The sequence below is a fragment of the Salmo salar genome, chromosome ssa17 (assembly GCF_905237065.1).
Source record: "Salmo salar chromosome ssa17, Ssal_v3.1, whole genome shotgun sequence".
Classification (NCBI taxonomy): Eukaryota; Metazoa; Chordata; class Actinopteri; order Salmoniformes; family Salmonidae; genus Salmo; species Salmo salar.
In genome coordinates, this window is record NC_059458.1 from 75,388,974 (window position 1) to 75,406,834 (window position 17,861).

General features: G+C 43.8%; 1 protein-coding gene across 2 annotated transcripts in view; it reads left to right on the forward strand.

The window, feature by feature from the left end:
• Positions 1-17,861, forward strand: part of LOC106576570 (plexin-B2) — a 280,227-nt gene that overhangs the window by 198,897 nt on the left and 63,469 nt on the right. For both annotated transcript variants that reach the window (XM_045700160.1, XM_045700159.1), the window contains 7 exons: positions 7-115; positions 2,664-2,873; positions 3,608-3,787; positions 4,236-4,372; positions 7,149-7,249; positions 15,375-15,604; positions 15,806-15,987. In XM_045700160.1, coding sequence (XP_045556116.1) covers positions 7-115; positions 2,664-2,873; positions 3,608-3,787; positions 4,236-4,372; positions 7,149-7,249; positions 15,375-15,604; positions 15,806-15,987 — 1,149 coding nt within the window. The remainder of the gene's footprint in view (positions 1-6; positions 116-2,663; positions 2,874-3,607; positions 3,788-4,235; positions 4,373-7,148; positions 7,250-15,374; positions 15,605-15,805; positions 15,988-17,861) is intronic.

Here is a 17,861-nt window from a genome sequence, read left to right on the forward strand (position 1 = left end):
TTTCAGTGGAGGCAGGAGGATCGTGTGTGTGGGCAGTGGTTTTAACCTCGTCCAGAGAGCCTCCATGAAGGTGCTGCCCTCTGCTGATGATTTCTCTCAGTCCCCTCCCATTGAGGTTAGTGCACACTACTCACTACTTACACAATATGTTATCATTCTAGAGTCCACTCCTATTATACAATACACCTGTTATCATTCTAGAGTCCACTACTATTATACAATACATGTTATCATTCTAGAGTCCACTCCTATTATACAATACACCTGTTATCATTCTAGAGTCCACTACTATTATACAATACATGTTATCATTCTAGAGTCCACTCCTATTATACACTACATGTTATCATTCTAGAGTCCACTCCTATTATACACTACATGTTATCATTCTAGAGTCCACTCCTATTATACACTACACGTTATCATTCTAGAGTCCACTCCTATTATACAATACATGTTATCATTCTAGAGTCCACTCCTATTATACAATACATGTTATCATTCTAGAGTCCACTCCTATTATACAATACACGTTATCATTCTAGAGTCCACTCCTATTGTACAATACACGTTATCATTCTAGAGTCCACTCCTATTGTACAATACACGTTATCATTCTAGAGTCCACTCCTATTATACACTACATGTTATCATTCTAGAGTCCACTCCTGTTATACAATACATGTTATCATTCTAGAGTCCACTCCTATTTTACAATACACTACATGTTATCATTCTAGAGTCCACTCCTATTATACAATACATGTTATCATTCTAGAGTCCACTACTATTATACAATACATGTTATCATTCTAGAGTCCACTCCTATTATACACTACATGTTATCATTCTAGAGTCCACTCCTATTATACAATACACTACATGTTATCATTCTAGAGTCCACTCCTATTATACACTACATGTTATCATTCTAGAGTCCACTCCTATTATACAATACATGTTATCATTCTTGAGTCCACTCCTATTATTCAATACATGTTATCATTCTAGAGTCCACTCCTATTATACAATACACGTTATCATTCTAGAGTCCACTCCTATTGTACAATACATGTTATCATTCTAGAGTCCACTCCTATTATACAATACACTACATGTTATCATTCTAGAGTCCACTACTATTATACAATACACTACATGTTATCGTTCTAGAGTCCACTCCTATTATACAATACACTACATGTTATCATTCTAGAGTCCACTCCCATTGAGGTTAGTAGACCATTCCACAAGTTGTCTGTTTCCTGCCAGTAGTGTATTCTAATCCCTCTAGTGTACAGTACTGTTGCTGTGGTATTACCCATGGCAGGCAGCTAGCATGTCCTAGTGTACAGTACTGTTGCTGTGGTATTATCCATGGCAGGTAGCTAGCATGTCCTAGTGTACAGTACTGTTGCTGTGGTATTATCCATGGCAGGTAGCTAGCATGTCCTAGTGTACAGTACTGTTGCTGTGGTATTATCCATGGCAGGTAGCTAGCATGTCCTAGTGTACAGTACTGTTGCTGTGGTATTATCCATGGCAGGTAGCTAGCATGTCCTAGTGTACAGTACTGTTGCTGTGGTATTATCCATGGCAGGTAGCTAGCATGTCCTAGTGTACAGTACTGTTGCTGTGGTATTACCCATGGCAGGTAGCTAGCATGTCCTAGTGTACAGTACTGTTGCTGTGGTATTATCCATGGCAGGTAGCTAGCATGTCCTAGTGTACAGTACTGTTGCTGTGGTATTATCCATGGCAGGTAGCTAGCATGTCCTAGTGTACAGTACTGTTGCTGTGGTATTACCCATGGCAGGTAGCTAGCATGTCCTAGTGTACAGTACTGTTGCTGTGGTATTACCCATGGCAGGCAGCTAGCATGTCCTAGTGTACAGTACTGTTGCTGTGGTATTATCCATGGCAGGTAGCTAGCATGTCCTAGTGTACAGTACTGTTGCTGTGGTATTATCCATGGCAGGTAGCTAGCATGTCCTAGTGTACAGTACTGTTGCTGTGGTATTATCCATGGCAGGTAGCTAGCATGTCCTAGTGTACAGTACTGTTGCTGTGGTATTATCCATGGCAGGTAGCTAGCATGTCCTAGTGTACAGTACTGTTGCTGTGGTATTACCCATGGCAGGTAGCTAGCATGTCCTAGTGTACAGTACTGTTGCTGTGGTATTATCCATGGCAGGTAGCTAGCATGTCCTAGTGTACAGTACTGTTGCTGTGGTATTACCCATGGCAGGTAGCTAGCATGTCCTAGTGTACTGTTGCTGTGGTATTAACCATGGCAGGTAGCTAGCATGTCCTAGTGTACAGTACTGTTGCTGTGGTATTATCCATGGCAGGTAGCTAGCATGTCCTAGTGTACAGTACTGTTGCTGTGGTATTATCCATGGCAGGTAGCTAGCATGTCCTAGTGTACAGTACTGTTGCTGTGGTATTATCCATGGCAGGTAGCTAGCATGTCAACAGTGACTCAGTGAGTTTTATGTTTTTGTCTGTGACTACAGACTTCTCTTGTCTCTTCTCTCTAAAACAGACAGTGTCCTGCCAGGAATGAAATTCAATTAAATCTTTGAATCTCTCTCCTTTCTCTCCACTCTCTCTTCTCTCTCTTCTCCTCTCTCTTTTCTATCTCTCTCTCCCACCCTCTCCAGTTTATCGAGTATGCCGTACATAAGAACGACACTGTGCTGCTGTTTGACAGTCCAGCGGTGAACAGGTCCTCTGAGACCCAGTCCTTTAGGACCTTCCTCCAGCTAGACAAAGTGGAAGAGGAACTGAAGTCCTTTGTCTACCACCCCGACCCGTTCTTCAATGAACTGACCAAGAACATCATCACTGAAACCTCCATCATCATCGTCACGGTAAAGAACTGTAACACTACTCTTATGGGGTTGTGTTGTCATGGTTACTGTTTAGGAGGTTTTGGTTATTTCTGGTAATACTCGCTTATCGTTTTCCGTGGACCAATGTGGCTTAAATGTTATTCTGCTTCAGCCTCCCGAGTGGCACAGTGGTCTAAGGCACTGCATCGCAGTGCTAGCTGTGCCACTAGAGATTCTGGGTTGGAGTCCAGGCTCTGTCGCAGCTGGCCGCGACCGGGAGACCCATGGGGCGGCGCACAATTGGCCCAGCGTCGTCCAGATTAGGGAGGGTTTGGGCCGGCAGGGATGTCCTTGTATCATCGCGCACTAGCGACTCCTGTGGCGGGTCGGGCGCAGTGCACGCTGACACGGTTGCCAGGTGTACGGTGTTTCCTCCGACACATTGGTGCCGCTGGCTTCCTGGTTAAGTGGGCAAGAAGCAGTGTGGCTTGGTTGGGTTGTGTTTCGGAGGACGCACGGCTCTCAACCTTCGCCTCTCCCAAGTCCGTACAGGAGTTGCAGCGATGAGACAAGACTATAACTACCAATTGGATACCAAGAAATTGGAGAGAAAAAGGGGTAACAAACAAATGTATTCTGCTTTGTGACTATGATGTCCCCCCGCAGAGAAAAGACAATTATAGTGCATTGATATTGATATAATTCATATCAATATTGAAGTAATCAATGCAGTCCAGAGGTTAACAGCCAGCCACCTCTCTCTTTCTCCCCAGGGTCGTGGTTTCAGCAAGGCCATGACAGCTGAAGAAGCCCAGGCATTCGTAGGAGATGCGTCCTGTAAGGTGACCATCCTGCAGGATGACAAGCTGTTCCTGGAAGCTCCGTCCACCCAGCCCAGAGCCCGCTCCAAACGCCAGCGCAGAGACACCAGCTCTGACCCTTTGGACCTAACGGTGACAACACTGGCCTTCTGTCTAAACCCAAGGCATAGAGAGAGAGGCTTCAGGCATTAGCACTGGACAAGCTGATGTCTCTCTGGCTCTCAACATGTATTTCAGATAGGTGCTAGTGTTCCAGTACATTTCGATCTAACTCAGGGGTGTCCAAACTTAATCCAATGTCTTGTGTTGCAGGAATTCACTTCAGTCAAAGCAGTAACACACCTGATTCAACCATACAATAATCCTAGTCTTCTGACTGAGACCACTCAGTCCTGACAGAGACATATCAGTATCAACACCTTGATGTATATCTGGCTCTCCACAATTATACACGTCGTGTAGCTAATTAGCTTTCTTCTATTTGCCTTTAACTGACTTGAACTCTCTGTCTCTGTCTCTCTCTCTACACTCTGCCCCTCATCTCTCTCTTTCCCTTTCTGTCTATATCTCTCTCTAACAGATAAAGTTTGGTAATGGTGAGTGGGTGGTGGGCTCAGTGAACTATGAGAGGAAGTATGAGGTTCCTTTGGCTATCATCATCCCAGCTGTCATCGTCCCTATGCTACTGTTCATAGCTGTGTCCGTCTACTGCTACAGGTACACAACTACACTTCCCATCAAGCACCACTCATGTAGTTCTGATGGGTGTATTGTTTTTAGTTCACCTGGTGAAATGGGTGTCTGGAGTTTACACTCTAGGACCAATGAAATAATCTCAAATGTTCAGACTACAGATTCACAGTGTGGAACAGTTCTGGAATCTAATAGACTGTTCCTATGTGTTAGTAGTCTAATGGACTGTTCCTATGTGTTAGTAGTCTAATGGACTGTTCCTATGTGTTAGTAGTCTAATGGACTGTTCCTATGTGTTAGTAGTCTAATGGACTGTTCCTATGTGTTAGTAGTCTAATGGACTGTTCCTATGTGTTAGTAGTCTAATGGACTGTTCCTATGTGTTAGTTGTCTAATGGACTGTTCCTATGTGTTAGTAGTCTAATGGACTGTTCCTGTGTGTTAGTAGTCTAATAGACTGTTCCTATGTGTTAGTAGTCTAATGGACTGTTCCTATGTGTTAGTAGTCTAATGGACTGTTCCTGTGTGTTAGTAGTCTAATGGACTGTTCCTATGTGTTAGTAGTCTAATGGACTGTTCCTGTGTGTTAGTAGTCTAATGGACTGTTCCTGTGTGTTAGTAGTCTAATGGACTGTTCCTGTGTGTTAGTAGTCTAATGGACTGTTCCTGTGTGTTAGTAGTCTAATGGACTGTTCCTGTGTGTTAGTAGTCTAATGGACTGTTCCTGTGTGTTAGTAGTCTAATGGACTGTTCCTGTGTGTTAGTAGTCTAATGGACTGTTCCTGTGTGTTAGTAGTCTAATGGACTGTTCCTGTGTGTTAGTAGTCTAATGGACTGTTCCTGTGTGTTAGTAGTCTAATGGAGTGTTCCTGTGTGTTAGTAGTCTAATGGACTGTTCCTGTGTGTTAGTAGTCTAATGGACTGTTCCTGTGTGTTAGTAGTCTAATGGACTGTTCCTGTGTGTTAGTAGTCTAATGGACTGTTCCTGTGTGTTAGTAGTCTAATGGACTGTTCCTACGTGTTAGTAGTCTAATGGACTGTTCCTGTGTGTTAGTAGTCTAATGGACTGTTCCTGTGTGTTAGTAGTCTAATGGACTGTTCCTGTGTGTTAGTAGTCTAATGGACTGTTCCTGTGTGTTAGTAGTCTAATGGACTGTTCCTGTGTGTTAGTAGTCTAATGGACTGTTCCTATGTGTTAGTAGTCTAATGGACTGTTCCTATGTGTTAGTAGTCTAATGGACTGTTCCTGTGTGTTAGTAGTCTAATGGACTGTTCCTATGTGTTAGTAGTCTAATGGACTGTTCCTATGTGTTAGTAGTCTAATGGACTGTTCCTATGTGTTAGTAGTCTAATGGACTGTTCCTATGTGTTAGTAGTCTAATGGACTGTTCCTATGTGTTAGTTGTCTAATGGACTGTTCCTATGTGTTAGTAGTCTAATGGACTGTTCCTGTGTGTTAGTAGTCTAATAGACTGTTCCTATGTGTTAGTAGTCTAATGGACTGTTCCTATGTGTTAGTAGTCTAATGGACTGTTCCTGTGTGTTAGTAGTCTAATGGACTGTTCCTATGTGTTAGTAGTCTAATGGACTGTTCCTGTGTGTTAGTAGTCTAATGGACTGTTCCTGTGTGTTAGTAGTCTAATGGACTGTTCCTGTGTGTTAGTAGTCTAATGGACTGTTCCTGTGTGTTAGTAGTCTAATGGACTGTTCCTGTGTGTTAGTAGTCTAATGGACTGTTCCTGTGTGTTAGTAGTCTAATGGACTGTTCCTGTGTGTTAGTAGTCTAATGGACTGTTCCTGTGTGTTAGTAGTCTAATGGACTGTTCCTGTGTGTTAGTAGTCTAATGGACTGTTCCTGTGTGTTAGTAGTCTAATGGACTGTTCCTGTGTGTTAGTAGTCTAATGGAGTGTTCCTGTGTGTTAGTAGTCTAATGGACTGTTCCTGTGTGTTAGTAGTCTAATGGACTGTTCCTGTGTGTTAGTAGTCTAATGGACTGTTCCTGTGTGTTAGTAGTCTAATGGACTGTTCCTGTGTGTTAGTAGTCTAATGGACTGTTCCTACGTGTTAGTAGTCTAATGGACTGTTCCTGTGTGTTAGTAGTCTAATGGACTGTTCCTGTGTGTTAGTAGTCTAATGGACTGTTCCTGTGTGTTAGTAGTCTAATGGACTGTTCCTGTGTGTTAGTAGTCTAATGGACTGTTCCTATGTGTTAGTAGTCTAATGGACTGTTCCTGTGTGTTAGTAGTCTAATGGACTGTTCCTGTGTGTTAGTAGTCTAATGGACTGTTCCTGTGTGTTAGTAGTCTAATGGACTGTTCCTATGTGTTAGTAGTCTAATGGACTGTTCCTATGTGTTAGTAGTCTAATGGACTGTTCCTGTGTGTTAGTAGTCTAATGGACTGTTCCTGTGTGTTAGTAGTCTAATGGACTGTTCCTGTGTGTTAGTAGTCTAATGGACTGTTCCTGTGTGTTAGTAGTCTAATGGACTGTTCCTGTGTGTTAGTAGTCTAATGGACTGTTCCTATGTGTTAGTAGTCTAATGGACTGTTCCTATGTGTTAGTAGTCTAATGGACTGTTCCTATGTGTTAGTAGTCTAATGGACTGCTCCTATGTGTTAGTAGTCTAATGGACTGCTCCTGTGTGTTAGTAGTCTAATGGACTGTTCCTGTGTGTTAGCAGTCTAATGGACTGTTCCTGTGTGTTAGCAGTCTAATGGACTGTTCCTGTGTGTTAGTAGTCTAATGGACTGTTCCTGTGTGTTAGTAGTCTAATGGACTGTTCCTGTGTGTATATGACAGGAGGAAGAGCCAGCAGGCAGAGAGAGAGTATGAGAAAGTGAAACACCAGTTGGAGAATCTGGAGGAGAGCGTGAGAGACCGCTGCAAGAAGGAATTCACAGGTATGTTCATACACCATACACTATCACACACCACACACACTGCTATAACATTACACACACACTATCACACACCACACACACAGCTATAACATTACACACACACACACTATCACAATACACACACACACACACACACACTATCACACACCACATACACTGCTAAAACATTACACACACTTTACCAAATCAAATGTTATTAGTCACATGCGCCGAATACAACAGGTGTTGATCTTACAGTGAAAGGCTTACTTACAAGCCCCTAACCAACAATGCAGTTTAAAAAATAAGAATAAGAATTAAAAGTAACAAATAATTAAAGAGCAGCAGTAAAATAACAATAGCGAGACTATATACAGGGGGTACCGGTACAGAGTCAATGTGCTGGAGCACCGGTTTGTCAACGTTATATGTACAGTTGAAGTCGGAAGTTTACATACACCTTAGCAAAATACATTTAAACTCAGTTTTTCACAATTCCTGACATTTAATCCTAGTAAAAATTCTCTGTCTTAGGTCAGTTAGGATCACCACTTTATTTTAAGAATGTGAGATGACAGAATAATAGTAGAGAGAGTGATATATTCCCAGTGGGTCAGAAGTTTACATACACTCAATTAGTATTTGGTAGCATTGCTTTTAAATTGTTTAACTTGGGTCAAATGTTTCGGGTAGCCTTCCACAAGCTTCACACAATAAGTTGGGTGAATTTTGGCCCATTCCTCCTGACAGAGCTGGTGTAACTGAATCAGGTTTGTAGGCCTCCTTGGTCGCACACACTTTTTCAGTTCTGCTCACAAATTTTCTATAGGATTGAGGTCAGGGCTTCGTGATGGCCACTCCAATACCTTGACTTTGTTGTCCTTAAGCCACTTTGCCACAACTTTGGAAGTATGCTTGGGGTCATTGTCCATTTGGAAGACCCATTTGCAACCAAGCTTTAACTTCCTGACTGATGTCTTGAGATGTTGCTTCAATATATCCACATCATTTTCCATCCTCATAATGCCATCTATTTTGTGAAGTGCACCAGTCCCTCCTGCAGCAAAGCACCCCCACACCATGATGCTGCCACCCCCGTGCTTCACGGTTGGGATGGTGTTCTTCAGCTACGGTTGGGATGGTGTTCTTCGGCTTGCAAGCATCACCCTTTTTCTCCAAACATAACGATGGTTATGGCCAAACAGTTCTATTTTTGTTTCATCAGACCAGAGGACATTTCTCCAAAAAGTATGATCTTTGTCCCCATGTGCAGTTGCAAACCGTAGTCTGGCTTTTTTATGGTGGTCTTGGAGCAGTGGCTTCTTCCTTGCTGAGCAGCCTTTCAGGTTATGTCAATATAGGACTTGTTTTACTGTGGATATAGATACTTTTGAACCTGTTTCCTCCAGCATCTTCACAAGGTCCTTTGCTGTTGTTCTGGGATCGATTTGCACTTTTTGCACCAAAGTACGTTCATCTCTAGGAGACAGAACACGTCTCCTTCCTGAGCGGTATGACTTCTGTGTGGTCCCATGGTGTTTATACTTGCATACTATTGTTTGTACAGATGAACGTGGTACTTTCAGGCTTTTGGAAATTGCTCCCAAGGATGAACCAGACTTGTGGAGGTCTACAATTTATTTTCTGAGATTTTGGCTGGTTTCTTTTGATTTCCCATGAAGTCAAGCAAAGAGGCACTGAGTTTGAAGGTAGACCTTGAAGTACATCCACAGGTACACCTCCAATTGACTCAAATGATTTCAATTAGCCTATCAGAAGCTTCTAAACCCATGACATCATTTTCTGGAATTTTCCAAGGTGTTTACAGGCACAGTCAACTTAGTGTATGTAAACTTCTGACCACTGTAATTGTGATACAGTGAGTTATAAGTGAAATAATCTGTCTGTAAACAATTGTTGGAAAAATTACTTGTGATGCACAAAGTAGATCTCCTAACCAACTTGCCAGAACTAAAGTTTGGTTGAAAAACGAGTGGTTGAAAAACAAGTTTTAATGACTCCAACCTAAGTGTATGTAAACTTCCGACTTCAACTGTAGGTAGAGTTAGTGACTATGCATAGATAATAACAGAGAGTAGCAGCAACGTGGGGGGGGGGGGGGGAATGCAAAGCAAATAGTCTGGGTAGCCATTTGATTAGTTGTTCAGGAGTCTTATGGCTTGGGGGTAGCAGTTGTTTAGAAGCCTCTTGGACCTAGACTTGGTGCTCTGGTACCCGCTTGCCATGCGGTAGCAGAGAGAACAGTCTAGAACAGTCACACCACATACACTGCTATAACATTACACACACATGCCACTCCTGGCTCACGAGTGGCGCAGCGGTCTAAGGCACTGCATCTAAGTGCTAGAGGGGTCACTACGGACACCCTGGTTCGATTCAAGGCTGTATCACAACCGGCCGTGATTGGGAGTCCCATAGGGTGGCGCACAATTGGTTCAGCGTCGTCCAGGTTTGGCTGGGGTAGGCCGTCATTGTAAATGAGATTTTGTTGTTAACTGACTTGCCCAGTTAAATCAATTACAGTCTTGTTGTTGCGTTTGGGTTCTCCTAGGAGCTAGTATTGTTGTTACGTTTGGGTTCTCCTAGGAGCTAGTATTGTTGCGTTTGGGTTCTCCTAGGAGCTAGTATTGTTGCGTTTGGGTTCTCCTGGGAGCTAGTCTTGTTGCGTTCTGGTTCTCCTAGGAGCTAGTCTTTTTGTTGCGTTCTGGTTCTCCTAGGAGCTAGTCTTGTTGTTCTGGTTCTCCTAGGAGCTAGTCTTGTTGTTGCGTTCGGATTCTCCTAGGAGCTAGTCTTGTTGTTGTTGTTCTGGTTCTCCTAGGAGCTAGTATTGTTCTTGCGTTCTGGTTCTCCTAGGAGCTAGTCTTGTTTTTCTGGTTCTCCTAGTAGCTAATCTTGTTGTTGTGTTCTGGTTCTCCTAGGAGCTAGTCTTGTTGCGTTCGGATTCTCCTAGGAGCTAGTCTTGTTGTTGCGTTTGGGTTCTCCTAGGAGCTAGTCTTGTTGTTGCGTTCGGATTCTCCTAGGAGCTAGTATTGTTGTTGCGTTCGGTTCTCCTAGGAGCTAGTCTTGTTGTTGCGTTCTGGTTCTCCTAGGAGCTAATCTTGTTGTTGCGTTCGGTTCTCCTAGGAGCTAATCTTGGTGTTGCGTTTGGGTTCTCCTAGGAGCTAGTCTTGTTGTTGCGTTCGGGTTCTCCTAGGAGCTAATCTTGTTGTTGCGTTCGGGTTCTCCTAGGAGCTAGTCTTGTTGTTGCGTTCGGGTTCTCCTAGGAGCTAGTCTTGTTGTTGCGTTCGGGTTCTCCTAGGAGCTAGTCTTGGTGTTGCGTTTGGGTTCTCCTAGGAGCTAGTCTTGTTGTTGCGTTCGGGTTCTCCTAGGAGCTAGTCTTGTTGTTGCGTTCGGGTTCTCCTAGGAGCTAATCTTGTTGTTGCGTTTGGGTTCTCCTAGGAGCTAGTCTTGTTGTTGCGTTCGGGTTCTCCTAGGAGCTAATCTTGGTGTTGCGTTTGGGTTCTCCTAGGAGCTAGTCTTGTTGTTGCGTTCGGGTTCTCCTAGGAGCTAGTCTTGTTGTTGCGTTCGGGTTCTCCTAGGAGCTAGTCTTGTTGTTGCGTTCGGGTTCTCCTAGGAGCTAGTCTTGTTGTTGCGTTTGGGTTCTCCTAGGAGCTAATCTTGTTGTTGCGTTCGGTTCTCCTAGGAGCTAATCTTGGTGTTGCGTTTGGGTTCTCCTAGGAGCTAGTCTTGTTGTTGTTGTTCTGGTTCTCCTAGGAGCTAGTCTTGTTGTTCTGGTTCTCCTAGGAGCTAGTCTTGTTGTTGTCCTGGTTCTCCTAGGAGCTAGTCTTGTTGTTGTGTTCTGGTTCTCCTAGGAGCTAGTCTTGTTGTTGTTGTGTCCTGGTTCTCCTAGGAGCTAGTCTTGTTGTTGTTGTTCTGGTTCTCCTAGGAGCTAGTCTTGTTGTTCTGGTTCTCCTAGGAGCTGGTCTTGTTGTTGTTGTTCTGGTTCTCCTAGGAGCTAGTCTTGTTGTTGTGTTCTGGTTCTCCTAGGAGCTAGTCTTGTTGTTGTATCCTGGTTCTCCTAGGAGCTAGTCTTGTTGTTGTTCTGGTTCTCCTAGGAGCTAGTCTTGTTGTTGTGTTCTGGTTCTCCTAGGAGCTAGTCTTGTTGTTGTGTCCTGGTTCTCCTAGGAGCTAGTCTTGTTGTTGCGTTCTGGTTCTCCTAGGAGCTAGTCTTGTTGTTGCGTTCTGGTTCTCCTAGGAGCTCGTCTTGTTGTTGCGTTCGGATTCTCCTAGGAGCTAGTCTTGTTGTTGTTGTTATGGTTCTCCTAGGAGCTAGTATTGTTGTTGCGTTATTGGTTCTCCTAGGAGCTAGTCTTGTTGTTCTGGTTCTCCTAGTAGCTAATCTTGTTGTTGCGTTCTGGTTCTCCTAGGAGCTACTCTTGTTTTTCTGGTTCTCCTAGTAGCTAATCTTGTTGTTGCGTTCTGGTTCTCCTAGGAGCTAGTCTTGTTGTTGTTGTTCTGGTTCTCCTAGGAGCTAGTCTTGTTGTTGTGTTCGGGTTCTCCTAGGAGCTAGTCTTGTTGTTGCGTTCTGGTTCTCCTAGGAGCTAGTCTTGTTGTTGTTGTTCTGGTTCTCCTAGGAGCTAGTCTTGTTGTTGCGTTTGGGTTCTCCTAGGAGCTAATCTTGGTGTTGCGTTTGGGTTCTCCTAGGAGCTAGTCTTGTTGTTCTGGTTCTGGTTCTCCTAGGAGGTAGTCTTGTTGTTCTGGTTCTCCTAGGAGCTGGTCTTGTTGTTGTGTTCTGGTTCTTCTAGGAGCTAGTCTTGTTGTTGTGTTCTGGTTCTCCTAGGAGCTGGTCTTGTTGTTGTGTTCTGGTTCTCCTAGGAGCTAGTCTTGTTGTTGTGTTCTGGTTCTCCTAGGAGCTAGTCTTGTTGTTGTGTTCTAGTTCTCCTAGGAGCTAGTGTTGTTGTTCTGGTTCTCCTAGGAGCTAGTGTTGTTGTTCTGGTTCTCCTAGGAGCTGGTCTTGTTGTTGTGTTCTGGTTCTCCTAGGAGCTGGTCTTGTTGTTGTGTTCTGGTTCTCCTAGGAGCTAGTCTTGTTGTTGTGTTCTAGTTCTCCTAGGAGCTAGTGTTGTTGTTCTGGTTCTCCTAGGAGCTAGTCTTGTTGTTGTTGTTCTGGTTCTCCTAGGAGCTAGTCTTGTTGTTCTGGTTCTCCTAGGAGCTAGTCTTGTTGTTGTGTCCTAGTTCTCCTAGGAGCTAGTCTTGTTGCTTTCTGGTTCTCCTTGGAGTTTGTCTTGTTGTTGTTGTTCTGGTTCTCCTAGGAGCTAGTCTTGTTGTTGTTGTTCTGGTTCTCCTAGGAGCTAGTCTTGTTGTTCTGGTTCTCCTAGGAGTTAGTCTTGTTGTTGCGTTTGGGTTCTCCTAGGAGCTAATCTTGTTGTTGCGTTCGGTTCTCCTAGGAGCTAATCTTGGTGTTGCGTTTGGGTTCTCCTAGGAGCTAGTCTTGTTGTTGTGTTCTGGTTCTTCTAGGAGCTAGTCTTGTTGTTTTGTTCTGGTTCTCCTAGGAGCTGGTCTTGTTGTTGTGTTCTGGTTCTCCTAGGAGCTAGTCTTGTTTTTGTCTGGTTCTCCTAGGAGCTAGTCTTGTTGTTCTGGTTCTCCTAGGAGCTAGTCTTGTTGTTGTGTCCTAGTTCTCCTAGGAGCTAGTCTTGTTGCTTTCTGGTTCTCCTTGGAGCTTGTCTTGTTGTTGTTGTTCTGGTTCTCCTAGGAGCTAGTCTTGTTGTTGTGTCCTGGTTCTCCTAGGAGCTAGTCTTGTTGTTGTGTCCTGGTTCTCCTAGGAGCTAGTCTTGTTGTTGTTCTGGTTCTCCTAGGAGCTAGTCTTGTTGTTGTGTTCTGGTTCTCCTAGGAGCTAGTCTTGTTGTTGTGTCCTGGTTCTCCTAGGAGCTAGTCTTGTTGTTGCGTTCTGGTTCTCCTAGGAGCTAGTCTTGTTGTTGCGTTCTGGTTCTCCTAGGAGCTCGTCTTGTTGTTGCGTTCGGATTCTCCTAGGAGCTAGTCTTGTTGTTGTTGTTATGGTTCTCCTAGGAGCTAGTATTGTTGTTGCGTTATTGGTTCTCCTAGGAGCTAGTCTTGTTGTTCTGGTTCTCCTAGTAGCTAATCTTGTTGTTGCGTTCTGGTTCTCCTAGGAGCTACTCTTGTTTTTCTGGTTCTCCTAGTAGCTAATCTTGTTGTTGTGTTCTGGTTCTCCTAGGAGCTAGTCTTGTTGTTGCGTTCTGGTTCTCCTAGGAGCTAGTCTTGTTGCGTTCGGATTCTCCTAGGAGCTAGTCTTGTTGTTCTGGTTCTCCTAGGAGCTAGTCTTGTTGTTGTTGTTCTGGTTCTCCTAGGAGCTAGTCTTGTTGTTGTGTTCGGGTTCTCCTAGGAGCTAGTCTTGTTGTTGCGTTCTGGTTCTCCTAGGAGCTAGTCTTGTTGTTGTTGTTCTGGTTCTCCTAGGAGCTAGTCTTGTTGTTGCGTTTGGGTTCTCCTAGGAGCTAATCTTGTTGTTGCGTTCGGTTCTCCTAGGAGCTAATCTTGGTGTTGCGTTTGGGTTCTCCTAGGAGCTAGTCTTGTTGTTCTGGTTCTGGTTCTCCTAGGAGGTAGTCTTGTTGTTCTGGTTCTCCTAGGAGCTGGTCTTGTTGTTGTGTTCTGGTTCTTCTAGGAGCTAGTCTTGTTGTTGTGTTCTGGTTCTCCTAGGAGCTGGTCTTGTTGTTGTGTTCTGGTTCTCCTAGGAGCTAGTCTTGTTGTTGTGTTCTGGTTCTCCTAGGAGCTAGTGTTGTTGTTCTGGTTCTCCTAGGAGCTAGTCTTGTTGCTTTCTGGTTCTCCTTGGAGCTTGTCTTGTTGTTGTTGTTCTGGTTCTCCTAGGAGCTAGTCTTGTTGTTCTGGTTCTCCTAGGAGCTAGTCTTGTTGTTGTGTTCTGGTTCTCCTAGGAGCTAGTCTTGTTGTTGTGTTCTGGTTCTTCTAGGAGCTAGTCTTGTTGTTCTAGTTCTCCTAGGAGCTAGTCTTGTTGTTCTGGTTCTCCTAGGAGCTAGTCTTGTTGTTGTTGTTCTGGTTCTCCTAGGAGCTAGTCTTGTTGTTGTGTTCTGGTTCTCCTAGGAGCTAGTCTTGTTGTTGTGTTCTGGTTCTTCTAGGAGCTAGTCTTGTTGTTCTAGTTCTCCTAGGAGCTAGTCTTGTTGTTCTGGTTCTCCTAGGAGCTAGTCTTGTTGTTGTTGTTCTGGTTCTCCTAGGAGCTAGTCTTGTTGTTGCGTTTGGGTTCTCCTAGGAGCTAATCTTGTTGTTGCGTTCGGTTCTCCTAGGAGCTAATCTTGGTGTTGCGTTTGGGTTCTCCTAGGAGCTAGTCTTGTTGTTCTGGTTCTGGTTCTCCTAGGAGGTAGTCTTGTTGTTCTGGTTCTCCTAGGAGCTGGTCTTGTTGTTGTGTTCTGGTTCTTCTAGGAGCTATTCTTGTTGTTGTGTTCTGGTTCTCCTAGGAGCTGGTCTTGTTGTTGTGTTCTGGTTCTCCTAGGAGCTAGTCTTGTTGTTGTGTTCTGGTTCTCCTAGGAGCTAGTGTTGTTGTTCTGGTTCTCCTAGGAGCTAGTCTTGTTGCTTTCTGGTTCTCCTTGGAGCTTGTCTTGTTGTTGTTGTTCTGGTTCTCCTAGGAGCTAGTCTTGTTGTTCTGGTTCTCCTAGGAGCTAGTCTTGTTGTTGTGTTCTGGTTCTCCTAGGAGCTAGTCTTGTTGTTGTGTTCTGGTTCTTCTAGGAGCTAGTCTTGTTGTTCTAGTTCTCCTAGGAGCTAGTCTTGTTGTTCTGGTTCTCCTAGGAGCTAGTCTTGTTGTTGTTGTTCTGGTTCTCCTAGGAGCTAGTCTTGTTGTTGTGTTCTGGTTCTCCTAGGAGCTAGTCTTGTTGTTGTGTTCTGGTTCTTCTAGGAGCTAGTCTTGTTGTTCTAGTTCTCCTAGGAGCTAGTCTTGTTGTTCTGGTTCTCCTAGGAGCTAGTCTTGTTGTTGTTGTTCTGGTTCTCCTAGGAGCTAGTCTTGTTGTTGCGTTCTGGTTCTCCTAGGAGCTGGTCTTGTTGTTGTGTTCTGGTTCTTTTAGGAGCTAGTCTTGTTGTTCTGGTTCTCCTAGGAGCTAGTCTTGTTGTTGTGTTCTGTATCTTCATCCAGACCTGATGATTGAGATGGAGGACCAGACTAATGACCTGAGTGAGGCCAGGATCCCCTTCCTGGACTATAAAACCTACACAGACCGGGTCTTCTTCCTGCCCTCTAAAGACGGGGACAACGATGTCATGATCACTGGCAAGCTGGACATCCCCGAGGGACGGAAGGTCATCGTAGCTCAGGCCCTCAACCAGTTCTCCAACCTGCTCAACTCCAAGACCTTCCTCATCAATGTAGGTTTACTCAGCTAGCTGAGATGGCTGTTTCTCTCCCTGTCCGTCTGGCTCTGTCTGTCTATTAGTCTGGCTGCCTGTCTACAGTAGTTGTGTCTGATACAGTTTGAGTATTGCCATCGTTCTGTACCTACAGATGTTCTATAGAGTTATAGTGAGTTGCTAACCCCATTTCTCTGTTGCGTATCTGTGTGTTCTTAGTTCATCAAGACCTTGGAGGGCCGTCCAGACTTTAACGCCAGGTCCAGGGTCTACTTTGCCTCGTTACTAACCGTGGCTCTGCACGGTAAACTAGAGTACTACACAGACATCATGAGAAGCCTGCTGCTGGAGCTGATGGAGGAATACGTGCACAGCAAGAACCCTAAACTCATGCTGCGCAGGTCAGACACACACAGCCTTCCAATCAGGCTGGTCTTCATGAAAACAGGCATTTCTTATTGGACAAGGTTTGATAGTAGCTCTCTGTTCAGTAGTGTTTTGGTGTGTTTGGTGCCTAGTAAACACAACACAGGTGGATGGCAGTAGTTAACATGCTGACTGTGTGTGTACAGGTCAGAGACAGTAGTTAACATGCTGACTGTGTGTGTACAGGTCAGACAGTAGTTATCCTCTATGGGCTAGGTGGGACGCAAGCGTCCCACCCGTGGTGCACTCCATCAACAGCAGGTGCATTTCAAGAGCGGCAAATTTGAATCCAAATAAATGTCAAAATTCAAATTTTTCAAACATACAACTATTTTACACCCTTTGAAAGATAAACATCTCCTTAATCTAACCACGTTTTACGATTTCAAAAAGGTTTTACGGCGAAAGCATAAATTTAGAGTATGTTAGGACAGTACATTTACAAGAGTTGTGTGTAATGTTTTGTCAATTCAAAGACAGGGTCACCAAAACCATAAAACCAGCTAAAATGATGCACTAACCTTTTACAATCTCCATCAGATGACACTCCTAGGACATTATGTTCGACAATGCATGCATTTTTAGTTCTATCAAGTTCATATTTATATCCAAAAACAGCGTTTTACTATGGCATTGATGTTGAGGAAATCGTTTCCCTCCAATAACCTTCAGTCAAGTCAGTACCACAAATTAAATAATTAAAATTAGAAAACATTGGTAAAATATTATATTGTCATTTAAAGAATTATAGATTTACATCTCTTGAACGCAATCAATTTGCCAGATTTAAAAATAACCTTACTGGGAAATCACACTTCTGAGCACTGCGCCCAGAAAAATACGCGTTGCGATACAGACTAGCCGTCATGTTGGGGAGATCGAAAATCGAAAATAATATGTAAATAATCCATTACCTTTGATTCTCTTCATCAGATGTCACTTCCAGGTATCACAGGTCCATAACGAATGTAGTTTTGTTCAAAAAAGCTCATCATTTATGTCCAAAAATCTCCATCTTGTTAGCACATGATCTAAGCCCGCCGGACTTCACTTCATGAACGAGGGGAAAAAATATATTTACGTTCGTTCAAACATGTCAAATGTTGTATAGCATAAATCATCAGGGCCTTTTTTAACCAGAACATGAATAATATTCAAGGTGGACGAATGCATTCTCTTTTATAACGTATTGGAACGAGGGTACCCAACATGAACTCGCGCGCCAGGTGTCTAATGGGCCATCATCGTTCCATGGCTCTTGTTCGGTCAGATCTCCCTCCAGAAGACTCAAAACACTTTGTAAAGGCTGGTGACATCTAGTGGAAGCAATAGGAAGTGCCAAAATATTCCTCAGCCCCTGTGTTTTTCAATGGCATAGGTTTAAAGGTAATACAACACATCAGGTATCCACTTCCTGTCAGAAAATGTCTCAGGGTTTTGCCTGCCAAATGAGTTCTGTTATACTCACAGACACCATTCAAACAGTTTTAGAAACTTTAGAGTGTTTTCTATCCATATATAATAAGTATATGCATATTCTAGTTACTGGGTAGGATTAGTAACCAGATTAAATCGGGTACATTTTTTTATCCAGCCCCCTAGCCCTAACAGGTTAACATGCTGACTGTGTGTGTACAGGTCAGACAGTAGTTAACATGCTGACTGTGTGTGTACAGGTCAGAGACAGTAGTTAACATGCTGACTGTGTGTGTACAGGTCAGAGACAGTAGTTAACATGCTGACTGTGTGTGTACAGGTCAGAGACAGTAGTTAACATGCTGACTGTGTGTGTACAGGTCAGACAGTAGTTTACATGCTGACTGTGTGTGTACAGGTCAGAGACAGTAGT